The 19,213-nt window shown below is 40.6% G+C and overlaps 1 protein-coding gene across 1 annotated transcript; it reads left to right on the top strand.

Annotated features, from left to right (window-relative positions):
• The first annotated feature begins 9 nt into the window (after nt 1–9).
• LOC115105962 (hippocampus abundant transcript 1 protein-like) lies at nt 10–18,782 on the top strand. The gene is made up of 12 exons (XM_029628503.2): nt 10–367; nt 1,669–1,767; nt 3,032–3,094; nt 3,506–3,633; nt 3,965–4,079; nt 5,321–5,539; nt 6,087–6,200; nt 11,218–11,289; nt 11,842–11,954; nt 13,392–13,489; nt 14,838–15,001; nt 15,257–18,782. Exons 1-12 carry the CDS (start codon nt 287–289, stop codon nt 15,497–15,499), a joined length of 1,509 nt encoding a protein of 502 aa, XP_029484363.1. The 5' UTR covers nt 10–286; the 3' UTR covers nt 15,500–18,782.
• The last annotated feature ends 431 nt before the right edge of the window (nt 18,783–19,213 follow it).

Below are 19,213 nucleotides of genomic sequence, written 5' to 3'. Positions count from 1 at the left end.
TCCGCAGTCAGTACCTTTAGCACCATCTCTAATCTTCCATCGCTGGAGTGCGCTGTCCTCTGTACAGAGTGAATCAAGAGGACGTGTTGATGACGTTTGCAATATCCATTTTGTACATTATTCGCATTTGTTGTCGATTCGGTCGGACTACTGGGTTATAAACACGTATTTATTTTACAGTTAGCCTTCCAAGGCTAAATAAGAAGGCATCCTGGAAGAAGCGGGTGAACCGAAGATCCCTACGCAGCATGGATTCTATGTAACTCCGGCAAAATGTAATGAGGAGATGACTCCGGGAGAGAAAGATCAACAGGGTACCAACCGTATAGTGTTGGTCAAGAAAATTATCATGAAAGATGGGCCCACGGTATGTGATTTAATCGTCTTTATTTCGGTAGCCTATTGCAACCGGGAATGTAGCCTATAGTATTTGTGTAATGTAACAATGTAACCGATTTCACATAAACTGCCAACCGTGGAGTATCAGCTGTGAGTGCGCCTGCGGTAGCAGCAGGCAATGACATAAGCGGACATTGTGTACTCGAGATACCTTGTGAAAATGAAACGGCTCTGTCAGCCCAAAGTGCGACATATTGTTGCGCTAAACCTATTACTAATCCGTTTTGAATTGTGGATCAATGTGTTAGATGATCAATAATGATAGATGGTTACGTTGGAACGCCTATTGGAAGGACGCGGCCGGTAATATCTCGGGGTAGCGCCTTAAGGCCTATAGCTGCGGAGGAGCTTATTGGAGCCTGTATACTATTGATATGCCGCTGACATTACATAACATCCTCCGACTTCCCCCCAACGCAATTTAATAACTATTTTTTTGGGAGAATTACCCTACAAAGCAGGCAATGCAAAAGTGTAGTGTATTCAAGGTTTAACAAGGCTTCTGTTATTAGTCTGAGCTATGCATCAAAGTGGATTGAGACATTAATTTTATATTAGGGTTTTTATTTGTAATTAACACAACTAAATTATTAGGCCTGACTCTATTTTTCACAACATTGAAAAGCCAGCAGTGATTGAATCGCCATAAAGCCTGGCTACTGTATGTCTAATTCCACAGATTAGGCTTGGTGATCATGACGTGATTTCCACCTTGCATGACAGCGAGCTGAGATGACATCACACTCTCCCCCAGTTCTCACTCATGCATACATATCACATATACACAGACAAACTCAGTGCACTCACTGTCATCAACACGAGGGATAGTAATAGAAGGCCCACCTTCAATCTCTACTGTCATTAAACGGCCATGTCCCAATCTTCCCAAGACTGAAGGCTGCATCACTGTGCTGTGAAGTAGCTAGGGGCCTGTGCTCCCCTATCTCTGCCTTCCTCAAAGACCACTGATGATCTCCTTCAGAGGTCCCCACGTGGATGTCTTCAAATAGCAAAGACAGTGACTTATTCACCTTGAAAGAGAAGTGGAGCAGTGGGATTTCTTTCTCTTATTGATTTAGATTTAGACTGATTTAATCTAGATAATCCCATTCAGACAGCATCATTAGACAATAGACTCAGTAAATGGTAGCCTTTTTGAAATGCTGTTGAAAAAATTATCACACTGTGAGAGCTGTTCATTTGGTGGATGTTTTAAAATTGGATCGAACACTGTCTAAAATGGCCACCTTTCTTTCCTGTGTGTTGCAGCCGGGCCATGGCATTGGCAGACCCAGTGTCTCCCATGCTGTTGTGGTCATCTTCCTGGAGTTCTTTGCCTGGGGTCTCCTCACCACTCCCATGCTGACAGTGAGTTCCATCTCCAGCTGGCCTGTCTGTTTTCAGATGTAGGATCTTAATTTGATCACCCTGAAGCAGGACAATTAAAAATGTTTAGTGTATTTGAGGTTTAAATGGCTTCTGAAGTTTGTAAATTCCATTTAGAAATTAGACTTGACTTTCTCTTTATGAAAAATGTATCAACCTCTATAAAATGACCATTCATTATAATTCACATAATTCAAATGTCCTGTTGCTGCAGGATTATCTATTTTATCCATTTTATTGTTTCTATCTATTTTATCTATATATGCAACATGTAAAGTGTTGGTCCCAAGTGTCATGAGCTGAAATAAAAGATCCCAGAAATGTTCCATATGCACAAACAGCTTTTTTCTCTCAAATGTTGTGCACAAATTTGTTTACAACCCTGTTAGTGAGCATTTCTCCTTTGCCAAGATAATCCATCCACCTGACAGGTGTGGCTTATCAAGAAACTGTTTAAACAGCATGATCATTACATATGTGAACCTTTTGCTGGGGACAATAAAAGGACACTCTAAAATGTGCAGTTTTGTCACACAACACCACCGATGACTCAAGTTGAGGGAGTGTGCAATTGGCATGCTGACTGCAGGAATGTTCAACAGAGCAGTTGCCAGATAATTTAAATGTTAATTTCTTTACCATAAGCCGGCTCTGTTATTGTAGACAATTTGGCAGTACGTCCAACCGGCCTCACAACGGTAGACCGGCTCATACGGCTTCTTCACCAGTGGGATCGTCTGAGGGGGGTGCTGAGGAATATTTCCGTCTGTAATAAAGCCCTTTTGTTGGGAAAAACGAATTATGTTCGGCTGGGTCTGGCTCCCTAGAGAGTGGACCTATGCCCTCCAAAGCCTACCCATGGCTGTGCCCCTGCCCAGTCATGTGAAATCCATAGATTAGTGCCAAATGCATTTATTTCAATTGACGGATTTCCTTATATGGACTGTACCTCAGTAAAATCTTTGAAATGGTTGCGTTTTATATTTTTGTTCAGTATATCTGTAGCACAGCCATCAACTCTCTCTTGCTCTCTTTCTCACTCTCACTGCCAGTCTGTCTCTTATTTTCATCCCCATCTGTCTCTTCTAGTCTTCTCTCTGTAGGGTAGGTTTCTTGGCTTGTAAAACCGCTTGTTAAGCACACAGCTGTCTGTGTGTGTGACTATGGTTTCTTGGCAGTTGGCACCCTATCTGTGCAAGAGACCCTTTTTAAAGATCTTTGTGGTTTCTCTGGTTTATTTTTGCAGGTTTTACATGAAACGTTTCCACAGCACACATTTCTGATGAATGGCCTTATTCAAGGTGTGAAGGTAAGATATCAGGCATAGAAGTAACTTAAATACAAAAATGTTGTTTGGCAGACTACGAACAGTATATCTCCAAAATAATTAACCAATTACGTAATTTATTGATCACTGCTATGAGGATCCCCGTAGAGTTGCATCCCTGAGCGATTGAACAAAAGCAGCATTCTGGTACTCTATTTAAAAAAAAATCTAGTATCTTATTATTTCATAACTAGTGATGTATAAGTTTAATTATAAGTTTATCATATGTCATTTCAGGAGAGCAAAGGGCAGCCATTTTCTTGCTGCTACTTGATTATAATTCAGCTCACTCTCATTTACACTAAAGATCAATGAGGCTTCTCATTACGGGTTCCCGGTAACATGATGTTCTTAACAGAGGCTCCTCCCCCTCTTCACCCTCCTCTGCCACAGGGCCTCCTGTCCTTCATGAGCGCCCCTCTGATTGGTGCCCTGTCAGATGTGTGGGGCAGGCGGTCCTTCCTATTGGTCACTGTGTTCTTCACCTGTGCCCCCATCCCGCTCATGAGACTCAGTCCCTGGTAAGTCCTGCACCTCTCTTCTGACCAAGAAAAAAACACTGCTGTGATTTGGTTCAGTATTCATTGTGTCTTTTGATTTGAATTAAACAATAAGTACATGTAAACAGGGGATCTTGTGTAGTGCTGTTGTAACAGTGCCTATGCACACACTACCATATAGCTGTCTGTTTTAACCATTTCAGTCAGCCTTTCAAATTGGTAAACATTTTGATGCCTGTCAATAGATCTTTAGCTTTAGAGTCTGTGGGAGTGTTTGTTGATCTTATTTGTCAAATATGTGGTGTGGAATGCACTGCCTTGGATGTGACTGACGTCATGTTTTCTCCCTCAGGTGGTACTTTGCAGCGATTTCCATGTCAGGGGCTTTCTCTGTCACCTTCTCTGTCATCTTTGCTTATGTCTCTGATGTCACTGAGGAGCATGAAAGAAGCACAGCATACGGACTGGTAAAGAGCTAGTTCAATTTTTATTATGACTTCAGCAGGGATGGGTAACTGATGGGAGTGGGGGCCACAAAACATCTGAACTCATCATGAGGGGCCGTAGTGGTTCATTCTCCTGCGTACCCACATCCATACCTACATATGCAGTCAGAGCCGGCCCTAGACTTTTGAGGGCCATAAGCAAAGTTATTTTTTTTGTGGCCCCCCACCTTGCGAGTAAAATATTTTACCTGCTCCTCCTCTTGAAAGCGGGGCGTAGAGAAAATGTTAGTTTTGAAACAAGTTTGCTGCAATTCTACACATTTTGCTATGGGGAGGAGAGGAAATTGAGCAATTTTCTAACTAATTTCATGCAATTCTACACATTTTGCTATGGGGCGGAGAGGAAATTGAGCAATTTTTAAACTAATTTCATGCAATTCTACACATTTTGCAATATGGTGGATAGAAATGTTTTCGGTTTTGAATGTGATATCTGAGTGTGTGACTAACAAAATCAATGGGGCCCCCCAGGCTGGTAATTCTTAATAACTTACCAATCAACAAAATATTTAGCTGACATGGGCTAATTGAGTGACTGTCAGTGACTGACATAACAAGAGGAAAACTGCTGATGCACAACCACATTTTGAAATTGCACCTGGTGTATCCTACTATTCTAACTCTCAACAGTAAGTTTGGCCGCCAGTTGCCCATCCCTGATGTACAGTGTTTTCCTCAGTTGATTGGGGTAAAGGGTAGTGGATAATTATATCTTTCCAATTCTATTTGACAGTTATGTGGGTGAAGATCAAGTTCTGCACTTCTATATGGGTTATGCAATGTGTTCTGTTGTGTTGAATAGATGTTGGTTGTGTCATGTTTTTACAATCCTTCACACAGTGATGTCAGATCTCATGCAGTCCCTTGAGGTCACAGCATGCAGTGTGTCGTATGCCATTCAATTCTCTCATCCTTTTCACTTTGTATTTTGCGTCTTGGCGTTGAATGAAGAGTAGCATTTATTAACATGAATTAAGTTTCCTTTGTATAGCTTAACCACGTGTTAAATGTGAAAAATAGCTGCATACATTGGGTCATTGACAGCTATTGGCTCCAATACCATAAAAAAATAATAAATGCACTACAGGACTTCATGGAAAACTGTGACAATTGTTGCTGAGTGGACTATCGTGATTAAATATAAATAGACCTAAAAAAAAGACTAGTTTAAAACACACCTCGTCCTCTGTGTTTTCCTCTAGGTGTCGGCTACGTTTGCAGCCAGCCTGGTGACGAGTCCAGCCATCGGGGCGTACCTGTCCGCGTGTTACGGTGACAACCTGGTGGTGTTGGTGGCTACGCTGGTGGCTCTGGCAGACATCTGCTTCATCCTGCTGGCCGTGCCTGAGTCCCTACCGGAGAAGATGAGACTCAACACCTGGGGAGCACCTATCACCTGGGAGCAGGCAGACCCCTTCCAGGTGAGTGCTACAGTATTCTATGCCATGCTATACCATGCTATGAGTCAATGAGATCGGTCTGGGATATACTATACGTACATACACGTTAGTAGGCTACCTAGCTTCATCAGTGTTTGTGGCCATTTTGAAAAGCCTTTGGTGTCTCTGTTAGTTTAAAGCCTTTGGTGTCTCTCTCTGTTAGTTTAAAGCCTTTGGTGTCTCTCTCTGTTAGTTTAAAGCCTTTGGTGTCTCTGTTAGTTTAAAGCCTTTGGTGTCTCTGTTAGTTTAAAGCCTTTGGTGTCTCTCTCTGTTAGTTTAAAGCCTTTGGTGTCTCTGTTAGTTTAAAGCCTTTGGTGTCTCTCTCTGTTAGTTTAAAGCCTTTGGTGTCTCTGTTAGTTTAAAGCCTTTGGTGTCTCTGTTAGTTTAAAGCCTTTGGTGTCTCTGTTAGTTTAAAGCCTTTGGTGTCTCTCTCTGTTAGTTTAAAGCCTTTGGTGTCTCTCTCTGTTAGTTTAAAGCCTTTGGTGTCTCTCTGTTAGTTTAAAGCCTTTGGTGTCTCTCTTGTTTGCAGTCGATGAGGAAAGTGGGAAAGGATCCCACAGTTCTTCTCATCTGTATAACCGTGTTCCTGTCCTACCTACCTGAGGCTGGTCAATACTCCAGTTTCTTCCTATATCTTAGACAGGTAAATATCCAACTTGTTCCTAGGGTCGGACTGTATCCAGATTTTCAAATCCTCATACCGTTCTTCTCTCACACCAGGATTTACAGTATTACTGGCTTAGTACAAACGGGGTCTCCAAAAAAACGCAAAAAACCCAGAATGCTAACAAAATTAGCACAAGTAAAAGAGGATTTCCATGGAGGCTGCTAGCTAAATATGTGAACGAGTGCAAATGTAAATAAACTAATTGCAAAACATTAGGAAATCCAGCTCATAAAGTTATACATACAGGTAGGAGCATACATATATTGGTAGGAGCATACATATATTGGTAGGAGCATACATATATTGGTAGGAGCATACATATATAGGTAGGAGCATACATATATTGGTAGGAGCATACATATATAGGTAGGAGCATACATATACAGGTAGGAGCATACATATACAGGTAGGAGCATACATATACAGGTAGGAGCATACATGTACAGGTAGGTGAATACATATACAGGTAGGAGCATACATATATAGGTAGGAGCATACATATACAGGTAGGATCATACATATACAGGTAGGAGCATACATATACAGGTAGGAGCATACATATATAGGTAGGATCATACATATACAGGTAGGAGCATACATATACAGGTAGGAGAATACATATATAGGTAGAATCATATATATATATATAGGTAGGAGCATACATATATAGGTAGGAGCATACATATATAGGTAGGAGCATAATATATAGGTAGGATCATACATATACAGGTAGGAGCATACATATACAGGTAGGATCATGCATATATTGGTAGGAGCATACATATACAGGTAGGATCATACATATACAGGTAGGAGCATACATATACATGTAGGAGCATACATATACAGGTAGGAGCATACATATATAGGTAGGAGCATAATATATAGGTAGAAGCATACATATATAGGTAGGATCATACATATACAGGTAGTATCATACATATACAGGTAGGAGGAGCATACATATATAGGTAGGAGCATACATATATAGGTAGGAGCATACATATACAGTTAGGAGCATACATATATAGGTAGGAGAATACATATATAGGTAGGAGCATACATATATAGGTAGGAGCATAATATATAGGTAGGAGCATACATATATAGGTAGGAGAATACATATATAGGTAGGAGCATACATATATAGGTAGGAGCATACATATAGAGGTAGGAGCATAATATATAGGTAGGATAATACATATATAGGTAGGAGCATACATATATAGGTAGGAGCATAATATATAGGTAGGAGCATACATATATAGGTAGGAGCATACATATATAGGTAGGAGAATACATATATAGGTAGGAGCATACATATTTAGGTAGGAGCATACATATATAGGTAGGAGCATACATATACAGGTAGGAGCATACATGTACAGGTAGGTGAATACATATACAGGTAGGAGCATACATATATAGGTAGGAGCATACATATACAGGTAGGATCATACATATACAGGTAGGAGCATACATATATTGGTAGGAGCATACATATATTGGTAGGAGCATACATATATAGGTAGAAGCATACATATATTGGTAGGAGCATACATATATAGGTAGGAGCATACATATACAGGTAGGAGCATACATATACAGGTAGGAGCATACATATACAGGTAGGAGCATACATGTACAGGTAGGTGAATACATATACAGGTAGGAAAATACATATATAGGTAGGAGCATACATATATAGGTAGGAGCATAATATATAGGTAGGAGCATACATATACAGGTAGGAGCATAATATATAGGTAGGATCATACATATACAGGTAGGAGCATACATATACAGGTAGGATCATGCATATATTGGTAGGAGCATACATATACAGGTAGGAGCATACATATACAGGTAGGAGCATACATATACAGGTAGGATCATACATATATTGGTAGGAGCATACATATATAGGTAGGAGCATACATATACAGGTAGGAGCATACATATACAGGTAGGAGCATACATATATAGGTAGGAGCATAATATATAGGTAGAAGCATACATATATAGGTAGGATCATACATATACAGGTAGTATCATACATATACAGGTAGGAGGAGCATACATATATAGGTAGGAGCATACATATATAGGTAGGAGCATACATATACAGTTAGGAGCATACATATATAGGTAGGAGAATACATATATAGGTAGAATCATATATATATATATATATAGGTAGGAGCATACATATATAGGTAGGAGCATACATATATAGGTAGGAGCATAATATATAGGTAGGAGCATACATATACAGGTAGGAGCATAATATATAGGTAGGATCATACATATACAGGTAGGAGCATACATATACAGGTAGGATCATGCATATATTGGTAGGAGCATACATATACAGGTAGGATCATACATATACAGGTAGGAGCATACATATACAGGTAGGAGCATACATATATAGGTAGGAGAATACATATATAGGTAGGAGCATACATATATAGGTAGGAGCACAATATATAGGTAGGAGCATACATATATAGGTAGGAGAATACATATATAGGTAGGAGCATACATATATAGGTAGGAGCATACATATAGAGGTAGGAGCATAATATATAGGTAGGATAATACATATATAGGTAGGAGCATACATATATAGGTAGGAGCATAATATATAGGTAGGAGCATACATATATAGGTAGGAGCATACATATATAGGTAGGAGAATACATATATAGGTAGGAGCATACATATTTAGGTAGGAGCATACATATATAGGTAGGAGCATACATATACAGGTAGGAGCATACATGTACAGGTAGGTGAATACATATACAGGTAGGAGCATACATATATAGGTAGGAGCATACATATACAGGTAGGATCATACATATACAGGTAGGAGCATACATATACAGGTAGTAGCATACATATATAGGTAGGATCATACATATACAGGTAGGAGCATACATATACAGGTAGCAGCATACATATATAGGTAGGAGCATAATATATAGGTAGGAACATACATATATAGGTAGGATCATACATATACAGGTAGGATCATACATATACAGGTAGGAGCATAATATATAGGTAGGATCATACATATACAGGTAGGAGCATACATATACAGGTAGGATCATACATATATTGGTAGGAGCATACATATATAGGTAGGATCATACATATACAGGTAGGAGCATACATATACAGGTAGTAGCATACATATATAGGTAGAATCATATATATATAGGTAGGAGCATACATATATAGGTAGGAGCATACATATATAGGTAGGAGCATAATATATAGGTAGGAACATACATATATAGGTAGGATCATACATATACAGGTAGGATCATACATATACAGGTAGGAGCATAATATATAGGTAGGATCATACATGTACAGGTAGGATCATACATATACAGGTAGGATCATACATATACAGGTAGGAGCATACATATACAGGTAGGATCATACATATATAGGTAGGAGCATAATATATAGGTAGAAGCATACATATATAGGTAGGATCATACATATACAGGTAGTATCATACATATACAGGTAGGAGCATACATATATAGGTAGGAGCATACATATATAGGTAGGAGCATACATATACAGTTAGGAGCATACATATATAGGTAGGAGAATACATATATAGGTAGGAGCATACATATATAGGTAGGAGCATAATATATAGGTAGGAGCATACATATATAGGTAGGAGAATACATATATAGGTAGGAGCATACATATATAGGTAGGAGCATACATATAGAGGTAGGAGCATAATATATAGGTAGGAGCATACATATATAGGTAGGAGAATACATATATAGGTAGGAGCATACATATATAGGTAGGAGCATAATATATAGGTAGGAGCATACATATATAGGTAGGAGCATACATATATAGGTAGGAGAATACATATATAGGTAGGAGCATACATATTTAGGTAGGAGCATACATATATAGGTAGGAGCATTGCACTTCTGTTGTCATCTGATGACAATGAAACTATTTTCTGCCGAATATGTTGCACTAATGTATTTTCGGTGAAGGAAAACAATAGTTACACGTCCCTGATCACTCTTGAAGTGAAAAACACTGACTTTCAATATAAAACGTGATCCCTGTCAATACACAGCTGGACTCACCTGCTCGTGCTTTCTCCTGTTGTGCCATTTACAAACAAACACGCGACTGGCTCGACTGTGCTGGGGAACCATGGTAAACTTCATCATGTCAAATAATGTGACGGGTGAAATGAAGAACAGAATCTGCTTTATCTCCTAACAAATTGCACAAGTTGACTACAGGTATTTACTTAAAGTAGCTACAACTAAAAAAAAATGTCTTGTGGTAAATAATTTTGAGAGCCACAGGATGGTTTTTCAATACTATTTCCAAATTACCTGGTATATATGGTATACTGCCAAAGCCTAGTTGTTCCTCTACCTTAGGCAATTAAACACCTGCTCTTCATTTACCCGAGACTGATAAAAACGTCCCTTTCATTTATCTGCGCCATCTGGCAGTAAACATGAGATTGTGGTATTATTATACCCAGCTACGAGTACCCAGCCAGCCCCATGTAGACTATCTGTGTGAGTGAGACCTAGCAAACTAACCTCAATATTGTGTGCAGATTGCTAATGAAAATATCCACATAAAATTCAACACATCAAATCATCTCAACAAGAGATGAAGAACAGTTGAGTTATTTCTGTACAAGGTGTCGTTTGCCACAGGTTCAGTTCCTTATAGCTGGGTGACTGTAATCATAGAGATTTCGTTCTTTCGCCGTTCCTTTCTCTTCTACTTGAACAGCTCACTCTCCGTTGAGCACAGTCAAGTGCTTGTCATTAATTGGCTTTAGAGTAAAGAGGGAGACTAATGCCGTTTTATGGCTTTCTCCCTCTGTCTATGGCTCTCTCTCGTTCTGTCTTTCTCCCTTTCTCTCTCTGTCTCGCTCTCCATTTATTTTTATTTCTCAATCTCTCAGGTCATTAACTTTTCATCGGCAACAATCGCAGTGTTCATCGGGGTGGTTGGAATCCTCTCCATCATAGCCCAGGTATGTATCTGACTCAATACTCCTCCATTTAACTGTCTGTGGGAGACTGCAATGTGTTACTGAACAATCCGTTCTAATCAAGTCTTCGGTTAACAACATGTGTCAGTTCAAATGAGTTATCGTCCTTTGGAATTGAATCAAGTTCCACGTTTAGATGTAAAGAATGCTGACATTTTTTATTTTCATTAGTTAACTAGGCAAGTCAGTTAAGAACATATTCTTATTTTCAATGACAGCCTAGGAACAGTGGGTTAACTGCCTTGTTCAGGGGCAGAACGACGTATTTTTACCTTGTCAGCTCGGGGATTCGATCTTGTGGCCTTTCGGTTATTAGTCCGACGCATGCCCGCTCTAAAAAGGCATTATAATGTAATGTAGCAAATTGTGTAATTCCTATGAATCCAATATTTATGTGTGCCTACAATAAATAAAGACATAAATGAGCACTTTGTAAAGCACTTTGTGATGACTTCTCATTGGGCATTATAAAAACATTTGATTTCTTTAATGATCATTTTTAAAAATGTATTAATTGTTTGCTTCTTGTTGCAGACACTTATTCTCACAGTCTTGATGAGAACTATTGGAAACAAGAACACGGTCCTTCTGGGCCTGGGCTTCCAGATTCTACAGCTGGCCTGGTACGGCTTCGGGTCAGAACCATGGTGGGTCACCTTCAACTCTGTCTGTTGTACTGTGGCTACCTGAGTAGTATCAACAGGGCTGGCCTGTACTGTGGTTACCTGAGTATTATCAACAGGGCTGGCCTGTACTGTGGCTACCTGAGTATTATCAACAGGGCTGGCCTGTACTGTGGCTACCTGAGGATTATCAACAGGGCTGGCCTGTACTGTGGCTACCTGAGTAGTATCAACAGGGCTGGCCTGTACTGTGGCTACCTGAGTAGTATCAACAAGGCTGGCCTGTACTGTGGTTACCTGAGTAGTATCAACAGGGCTGGCCTGTACTGTGGCTACCTGAGTAGTATCAACAGGGCTGGCCTGTACTGTGGCTACCTGACTAGTATCATCAGGGCTGGCCTGTACTGTGGCTACCTGAGTAGTATCAACAGGGCTGGCCTGTACTGTGGCTACCTGAGTAGTATCAACAGGGCTGGCCTGTACTGTGGCTACCTGACTAGTATCAACAGGGCTGGCCTGTACTGTGGCTACCTGAGTAGTATCAACAGGGCTGGCCTGTACTGTGGCTACCTGACTAGTATCATCAGGGCTGGCCTGTACTGTGGCTACCTGAGTAGTATCAACAAGGCTGGCCTATACTGTGGCTACCTGAGTAGTATCAACAAGGCTGGCCTGTACTGTGGCTACCTGAGTAGTATCAACAGGGCTGGCCTGTACTGTGGCTACCTGAGTAGTATCAACAGGGCTGGCCTGTACTGTGGCTACCTGACTAGTATCATCAGGGCTGGCCTGTACTGTGGCTACCTGAGTAGTATCAACAGGGCTGGCCTGTACTGTGGCTACCTGAGTAGTATCAACCTGGCTGGCCTGTACTGTGGCTACCTGACTAGTATCATCAGGGCTGGCCTGTACTGTGGCTACCTGAGTAGTATCAACAGGGCTGGCCTGTACTGTGGCTACCTGAGTAGTATCAACAGGGCTGGCCTGTACTGTGGCTACCTGAGTAGTATCAACAGGGCTGGCCTGTACTGTGGCTACCTGAGTAGTATCAACAGGGCTGGCCTGTACTGTGGCTACCTGAGTAGTATCATCAGGGCTGGCCTGTACTGTGGCTACCTGAGTAGTATCAACAGGGCTGGCCTGTGTTGACAGTTAAGTACAGTTAGACAACAGTTAGAACTCACACTATTTTTTAAATGTTTATAAATACAGAATATTACAAGTCCTTGACTGTCCACTTTATTGTTAAAAAAACCTTAATGCAATTATCTCTTTCTTGTGCAAATGAAAAACGATCTTAAAAAAAAGGACGCAAAAGCGAAGGGGAATCGTGATCAATTTTGCCAGAGGTCACTGAGCGTGCTCAGAGGGGCTGGTCCTGAGGGTGTGGTTACTAGGTCCTATAGCTAAAATGTCTCATACTGTATGTGTCTAGATAACCACTGTCTCCTCTCTGTGTAGGATGATGTGGGCTGCAGGTGCAGTAGCAGCCATGTCTAGTATCACCTTTCCTGCAGTGAGTGCCCTGGTGTCTCGCAGTGCAGACCCAGATAAGCAAGGTAAGACATTCCCTTTATTTCTCTTTTCTATATGTACTTCATCCGTTTGTCCTGCTCTAAAATATTCCCGTCATGTAATCTGTCTGTTTATCCTGTTCTAAAATATTCCCTTCATGTAATCTGTCTGTTTATCCTGTTCTAAAATATTCCCTTCATGTAATCTGTCTGTTTGTCCTGCTCTAAGATATTCCCTTCATGTAATCTGTCTGTTTATCCTGTTCTAAAATATTCCCTTCATGTAATCTGTCTGTTTATCCTGTTCTAAAATATTCCCTTCATGTAATCTGTCTGTTTGTCCTGCTCTAAGATATTCCCTTCATGTAATCTGTCTGTTTGTCCTGTTCTAAGATATTCCCTTCATGTAATCTGTCTGTTTGTCCTGCTCTAAAATATTCCCTTCATGTAATCTGTCTGTTTGTCCTGCTCTAAGATATTCCCTTCATGTAATCTGTCTGTTTGTCCTGCTCTAAAATATTCCCTTCATGTAATCTGTCTGTTTGTCCTGCTCTAAAATATTCCCTTCATGTAATCTGTCTGTTTGTCCTGCTCTAAAATATTCCCTTCATGTAATCTGTCTGTTTGTCCTGTTCTAAGATATTCCCTTCATGTAATCTGTCTGTTTGTCCTGTTCTAAAATATTCCCTTCATGTAATCTGTCTGTTTGTCCTGCTCTAAAATATTCCCTTCATGTAATCTGTCTGTTTGTCCTGCTCTAAGATATTCCCTTCATGTAATCTGTCTGTTTGTCCTGCTCTAAGATATTCCCTTCATGTAATCTGTCTGTTTGTCCTGCTCTCTTCGGTACCATCTTTCTTCCTTTTCCCCCTCCATTGTCATTTTTAAAGTAAATCAGTATGAAAAATATGTTTACTGACATTTTCCATTAAGACACACCACAGTATATAAAGGCATGGATGTTTTGAACTTTCACTATTTATTTCATAGCGGACGTATAGTAGAAATTTAAAGCACCTGAGTGGCTCAGCAGTCTAAGGCACTGCATCTCAGTGCTAGAGGCGTCACTACAGACCCTGGTTCTATCCCAGGCTGTATCACAACTGGGCTGTGATCGGGAGTCCCATAATAGGACGGTGCACATTTGGCCCATCGTTGTCCGGGTTAGGGGAGGGGTAGGCCGTTATTGTAAAATAAGAATTTGTTCTTAACTGACTTGCCTAGTTAAATAAAAATATCCTATGGTTCTCATTTGACTTTGTTCTTAAAACAATGTCTCATGGATGTTTATGTATCTGTATGCTGTATCCTCTGTGATGCCATGCTGTTCTGCCCAGGGACCACAGGTACTCATGGTCCCTGAAAAATAAATGTATAACCTGTCTCTCCTCAGGTCTGGTTCAGGGGATGATCACTGGTATCCGAGGCCTGTGTAACGGTCTGGGCCCGGCGCTGTACGGACTTATCTTCTTCATGTTTAACGTAGAGCTGAACACAATCGATCCCATCCAGGGAGAGTACCCCATCGACCTTTTACCTGTTAACCCCCCGACTGAGGTAAATTAATCACGATCACCAATAACATCTACATTGTGGATCTAGTATAGGCAGACTTTATATAGCTGTATACATTTCTGTCTCATTTAGCTTTAAAACATGTTTCTTCCTAAGTAGGCATTTGCAATATTCCTTTATCGTTCTGTTTCTTTATTCAGAGATGGGTTATATTCTTTGTTTTGTATGAATGTCAAATTAAGTTCCTACAGAAAAATGAAGTTCTGTATCTATAATACCGTGTCTCTCTCCATACAGAAATCCTTGATCCCCGGCCCTCCCTTCCTGCTGGGCTCATGCACGGTGGTGGTGGCCTTCCTGGTAGCCTTGTTTATCCCTGAGAACACCGAACCTCCTGTGGTGACCTGCGCTGACGCCAAGGATACCTCCATGCTAGCCGGCGTCCACATCAACACCCCGTTACCGGGCAGCGACGAGGACACGCCAGCCCCGACCAGCGACGAGGACTTTGAGCCCCTTCTGCAGGACAGCGTTGTGTGACTGAGGGAGGGCAGCAGGCCCCTCCTGTAGGACAGCGTTGTGTGACTGAGGGAGGGCAGCAGGCCCCTCCTGCAGGACAGCGTTGTGTGACTGAGGGAGGGCAGCAGGTGGCTCCTGCAGGACAGCGTTGTATGACTGAGGGAGGGCAGCAGGTGGCTCCTGCAGGACAGCGTTGTATGACTGAGGGAGGGCAGCAGGTCCCTCCTGCAGGACAGCGTTGTATGACTGAGGGAGGATGGAGGGCAGCAGGCGGCTTTGGTATTATTACACCCGTCTATGGGTACCACGCCCCCCATGTAGCCTACGTATCCCCAACGGAGGAGAGGGAGAGAGGCCTAGCTAACAAACCTCAATATTCTGTGCAACTCTGCACTGCACAACCAACCAGTCCCCGCCCCTGTCCCATAAAAACAAGTATTTATTTTCATTTTTTACCTGGATTGGATTAGCTGTTTATGATGTAGTGATCTTACAGGGGATGCTTTGGGGGGGGGGGGGGGGGGGTCACCTCTAGGACCTCTAAGTTTTAATTCTGAAGGGAGCGAAGATGGCGGACCCAGCGGGCAAAAGTGGTTACTGGTTGGTATCTGGTGCCATTTCAACCAGGTTTGCCCGCTGGGTAGATTGAGTTGTTCAATAGAGGTAGAAGGGAAAGAGCTTGCTGTGCCCGGCGTCTTATTGCTTTAACGCATCTTCAAGCTCGGCATTTACTGTAGCCCACACCTAATGGTACCTCAACACAACGAGGCTTGACCCGAGTCTGTGAAATGCAAGGAGATATGTGCCAGTAGTCAGTCAACAACACTTAAAATATTTACTTCGAAAGCTTGTTCACTATGAGCAGCCATAAGATTACGACATTATAAAATGGATGAGATGTATACTGTAAGTCCGATATTTCATGGGAGCTTCTGTTCACAAGCCTTACAGCAACTCATATCATTCAGAGAGCAGTTATCATATCATTGTCTTATAACTGGTGGGTAAACATGGGAGATTAGGATGATAGGATATTTGACATAGGAAGATTAGATCTTGGTGTAATTTTTACTCCCAAGATCTCAACTTCTCACTTTATTGTGCAGAGTTTTGGTACTTGAACCACTGGTCCTAGAGTAACTGCTAAAAGTGTTTCTGTATAGTGAGAACTATTTAAGATATTCACTGGATGTGGCCTCCTGTCAGTAGGAGGCAGTGCTGAGGTGTGGATGATGCCATTAGGTTATGGTTGTCATGGTTTTATGCAGTGCTCTGCAGTTTCTGTTCAGTCTGTGAAATCTTGATTGCTACTGTACTAAAAAGGGTTTTTATCTTAAAATATGCGGTATTTTATTTATATTATCCATAGTGTAAAAATGATATTGCTTAACATTCTGCAACATATTGACAGAAATGTCTAGGCTACCTGGGTAGTAATAATAATGTATTTAACTTAGAGAAACAAGTTTTTACTGGTTTTCTTTTTGTAATTTTTGGGAGAATGTTTTAAATTCTTTTTATTTTATTTTAAGTATAACCTTTTTTTTCTCCTTTTTTGTGTGTGTGTGGGGGTGGGGGGGACAAAATCATGACTTTCAATCATTGTTTATTTTCTTTCACTAAATATGTGCCAGTGTTGCAAGCTACCTCAGCTTTAAAAATGACTTATTTTGAAGTCTGATTTTAACGCAAAACTATCGTTATCTCAAATAGTTTTCACCTCCCAAGAGTAAAACTTCACTAACCCGGGGATTATAAAATGTAAATTAAGAGAAAGCAATTTGACCTGATCAAATCCATTAGGGGCACATTTTTATTGTACATAATGATGATTTTCTGTGAGGTTGTCACAATGTGTAAATGTTCATATTTTATATGTACATACTGTATTGAATTAAAGGTATTAGCCTGTATACCTACAGGTTAGGCTTTTAAAACTAATATTTACCCCCAATGAACTACAACACCAAGTTGTTTTCCCTAATGTGAATGAGGAAGTAGTTTGTCGAGACCTACCTACAGCTGTATGTAAAGGTACTCCATACCGTGTCAAGTTGAGTATGTACTGAAGGAGATTCCTGTTTGGATGCATAATGCATGAATAGTGACTAGCTGTCGATGGATCTTTTTAAGAGTAGAGTATTAGAAAGCTCACAAAATGTGTTGTACCTGGATGTGAACTTTTAAAAGTATTTATATTCCCCAAAAAGTGGCTATGGGGACAGAAAGACACAGCTACACATGTCTTCCTGTCTGTCTCTGAAATGAAACGATAAACAATATATTAGGTATACAGTTGATTGGTTGTGCTCAGACAGAGATTGTGAGTGCTTCTGCTTTCCCCTGATGGTTTGCCAGTCATTTCCTTGTTCTCTAAGGTACATGTACGCAGGTTCCTATCAGCGAGGGAAATGATTGAAGTGAGCAGGAGAAGGTAAAGCTTCCTATCTGTCACCTCCAACCCCAATCCTGTTGTGAAGTATTTTGACCAAGAATCCATAAATTGATGTCAGAAGGTCAACAGCTACTTTCAGTCAGTGACTGTTGTTGAATTTCCTCCAGTGTTATATTGTTCCCGCCTGTAAGAGTAAAAAGGAATTATTAGTATTATGAATTCTATGATGAAGACTATTGTATATGTTATGGAAAAGTATTTCGGAATGGTTACAATTCATATCTCTAGGACTGCTATATTTTGGGAACATGTTTAGAACTTCGTTGCCCTGAAATGCAACTCGTGAAGTATTTTTCTAATTTTGTGTAACATGATTTACATTTACATTTAAGTCATTTAGCAGACGCTCTGATTTTGTTGTCATAGTTACACATCAACTTCAGAGTTTTGTTTGTATGATGAGGATTTATAACTGAGACACATTCCACCATGTGCTCTTTATGTCTGTATCTTCACCCAGCATCTCTGAGAGGATTATTATACAAACGTGCCTAACAAGTGAACATGTTCATTTCTGAAGATAAGACAAATGACTATAGCTTTGTCTCAAACTGGCACCCTATTCCCTTATTAATGCACTCATTTTGACCAGGATCCATTGACCAGGGCCTGTTGACCAGGGCCCCATCGGGTTTTGGTCAAAACTATTGCACTATATAGAGAATAGGGTGCCATTTGGGATGCGGACTAACAGTGTCCATGAAGTGGAAGTTATTGCTCATGATAACCCAAACAAATGAAATATACACGGGCTATGTATATATACCTCTTAAGTCTTGTCTTGGAAAAAAAAAATTTAAAGGTTGAATTGTAATAATAAAAAAACATGACCGAAGTCAAGTAATGTAACCTATTTTAATGTTATTCATATTTTGATCACATGGTGGCGGTGTTGTGCTGTGTACTTTCCCAATAGAAATCAAGATGGAAGATTTGAGCTGTGAGTGGGCAGGGCAGGCTGGCGTTTATTTGGATGAGTCCAGGAGGCAGAGCTGAGCTATTTGCAGCTGGCTCAGAGCTGAGCTATTTGCAGCTGGCTCAGAGCTGAGCTATTTGCAGCTGGCTCAGAGCTGAGCTATTTGCAGCTGGCTCAGAGCTGAGCCAGCTGCAGTCAAAATTGTCTATATTGTAAAAATGTATGAAAACAAACATTTTACTTTTGTCTTAAATTAAAATCAAAAAGCTTAAATAAGGTTAGGGTTAGCATTAGGGTGGTGGAAAAAGTACTCAATTGTCATACTTGAGTAAAATTAAAGATACCTTTTAATAGGAAATGACTC

This window comes from Oncorhynchus nerka, linkage group LG22 (assembly GCF_034236695.1).
Source record: "Oncorhynchus nerka isolate Pitt River linkage group LG22, Oner_Uvic_2.0, whole genome shotgun sequence".
NCBI classification, from domain to species: domain Eukaryota; kingdom Metazoa; phylum Chordata; class Actinopteri; order Salmoniformes; family Salmonidae; genus Oncorhynchus; species Oncorhynchus nerka.
This window is presented reverse-complemented; position numbering and strand designations above follow the sequence as displayed.

Coding starts and splice junctions, on each gene's coding strand:
- LOC115105962 (XM_029628503.2), top strand. CDS start 287: ATGACTCCGGGAGAGAAAGATCAACAGGGTACCAACCGTATAGTGTTG. Junction 368..1,668: donor TCATGAAAGATGGGCCCACG/GTATGTGATTTA, acceptor TGTGTGTTGCAG/CCGGGCCATGGCATTGGCAG. Junction 15,002..15,256: donor CTGTTAACCCCCCGACTGAG/GTAAATTAATCA, acceptor CTCTCCATACAG/AAATCCTTGATCCCCGGCCC.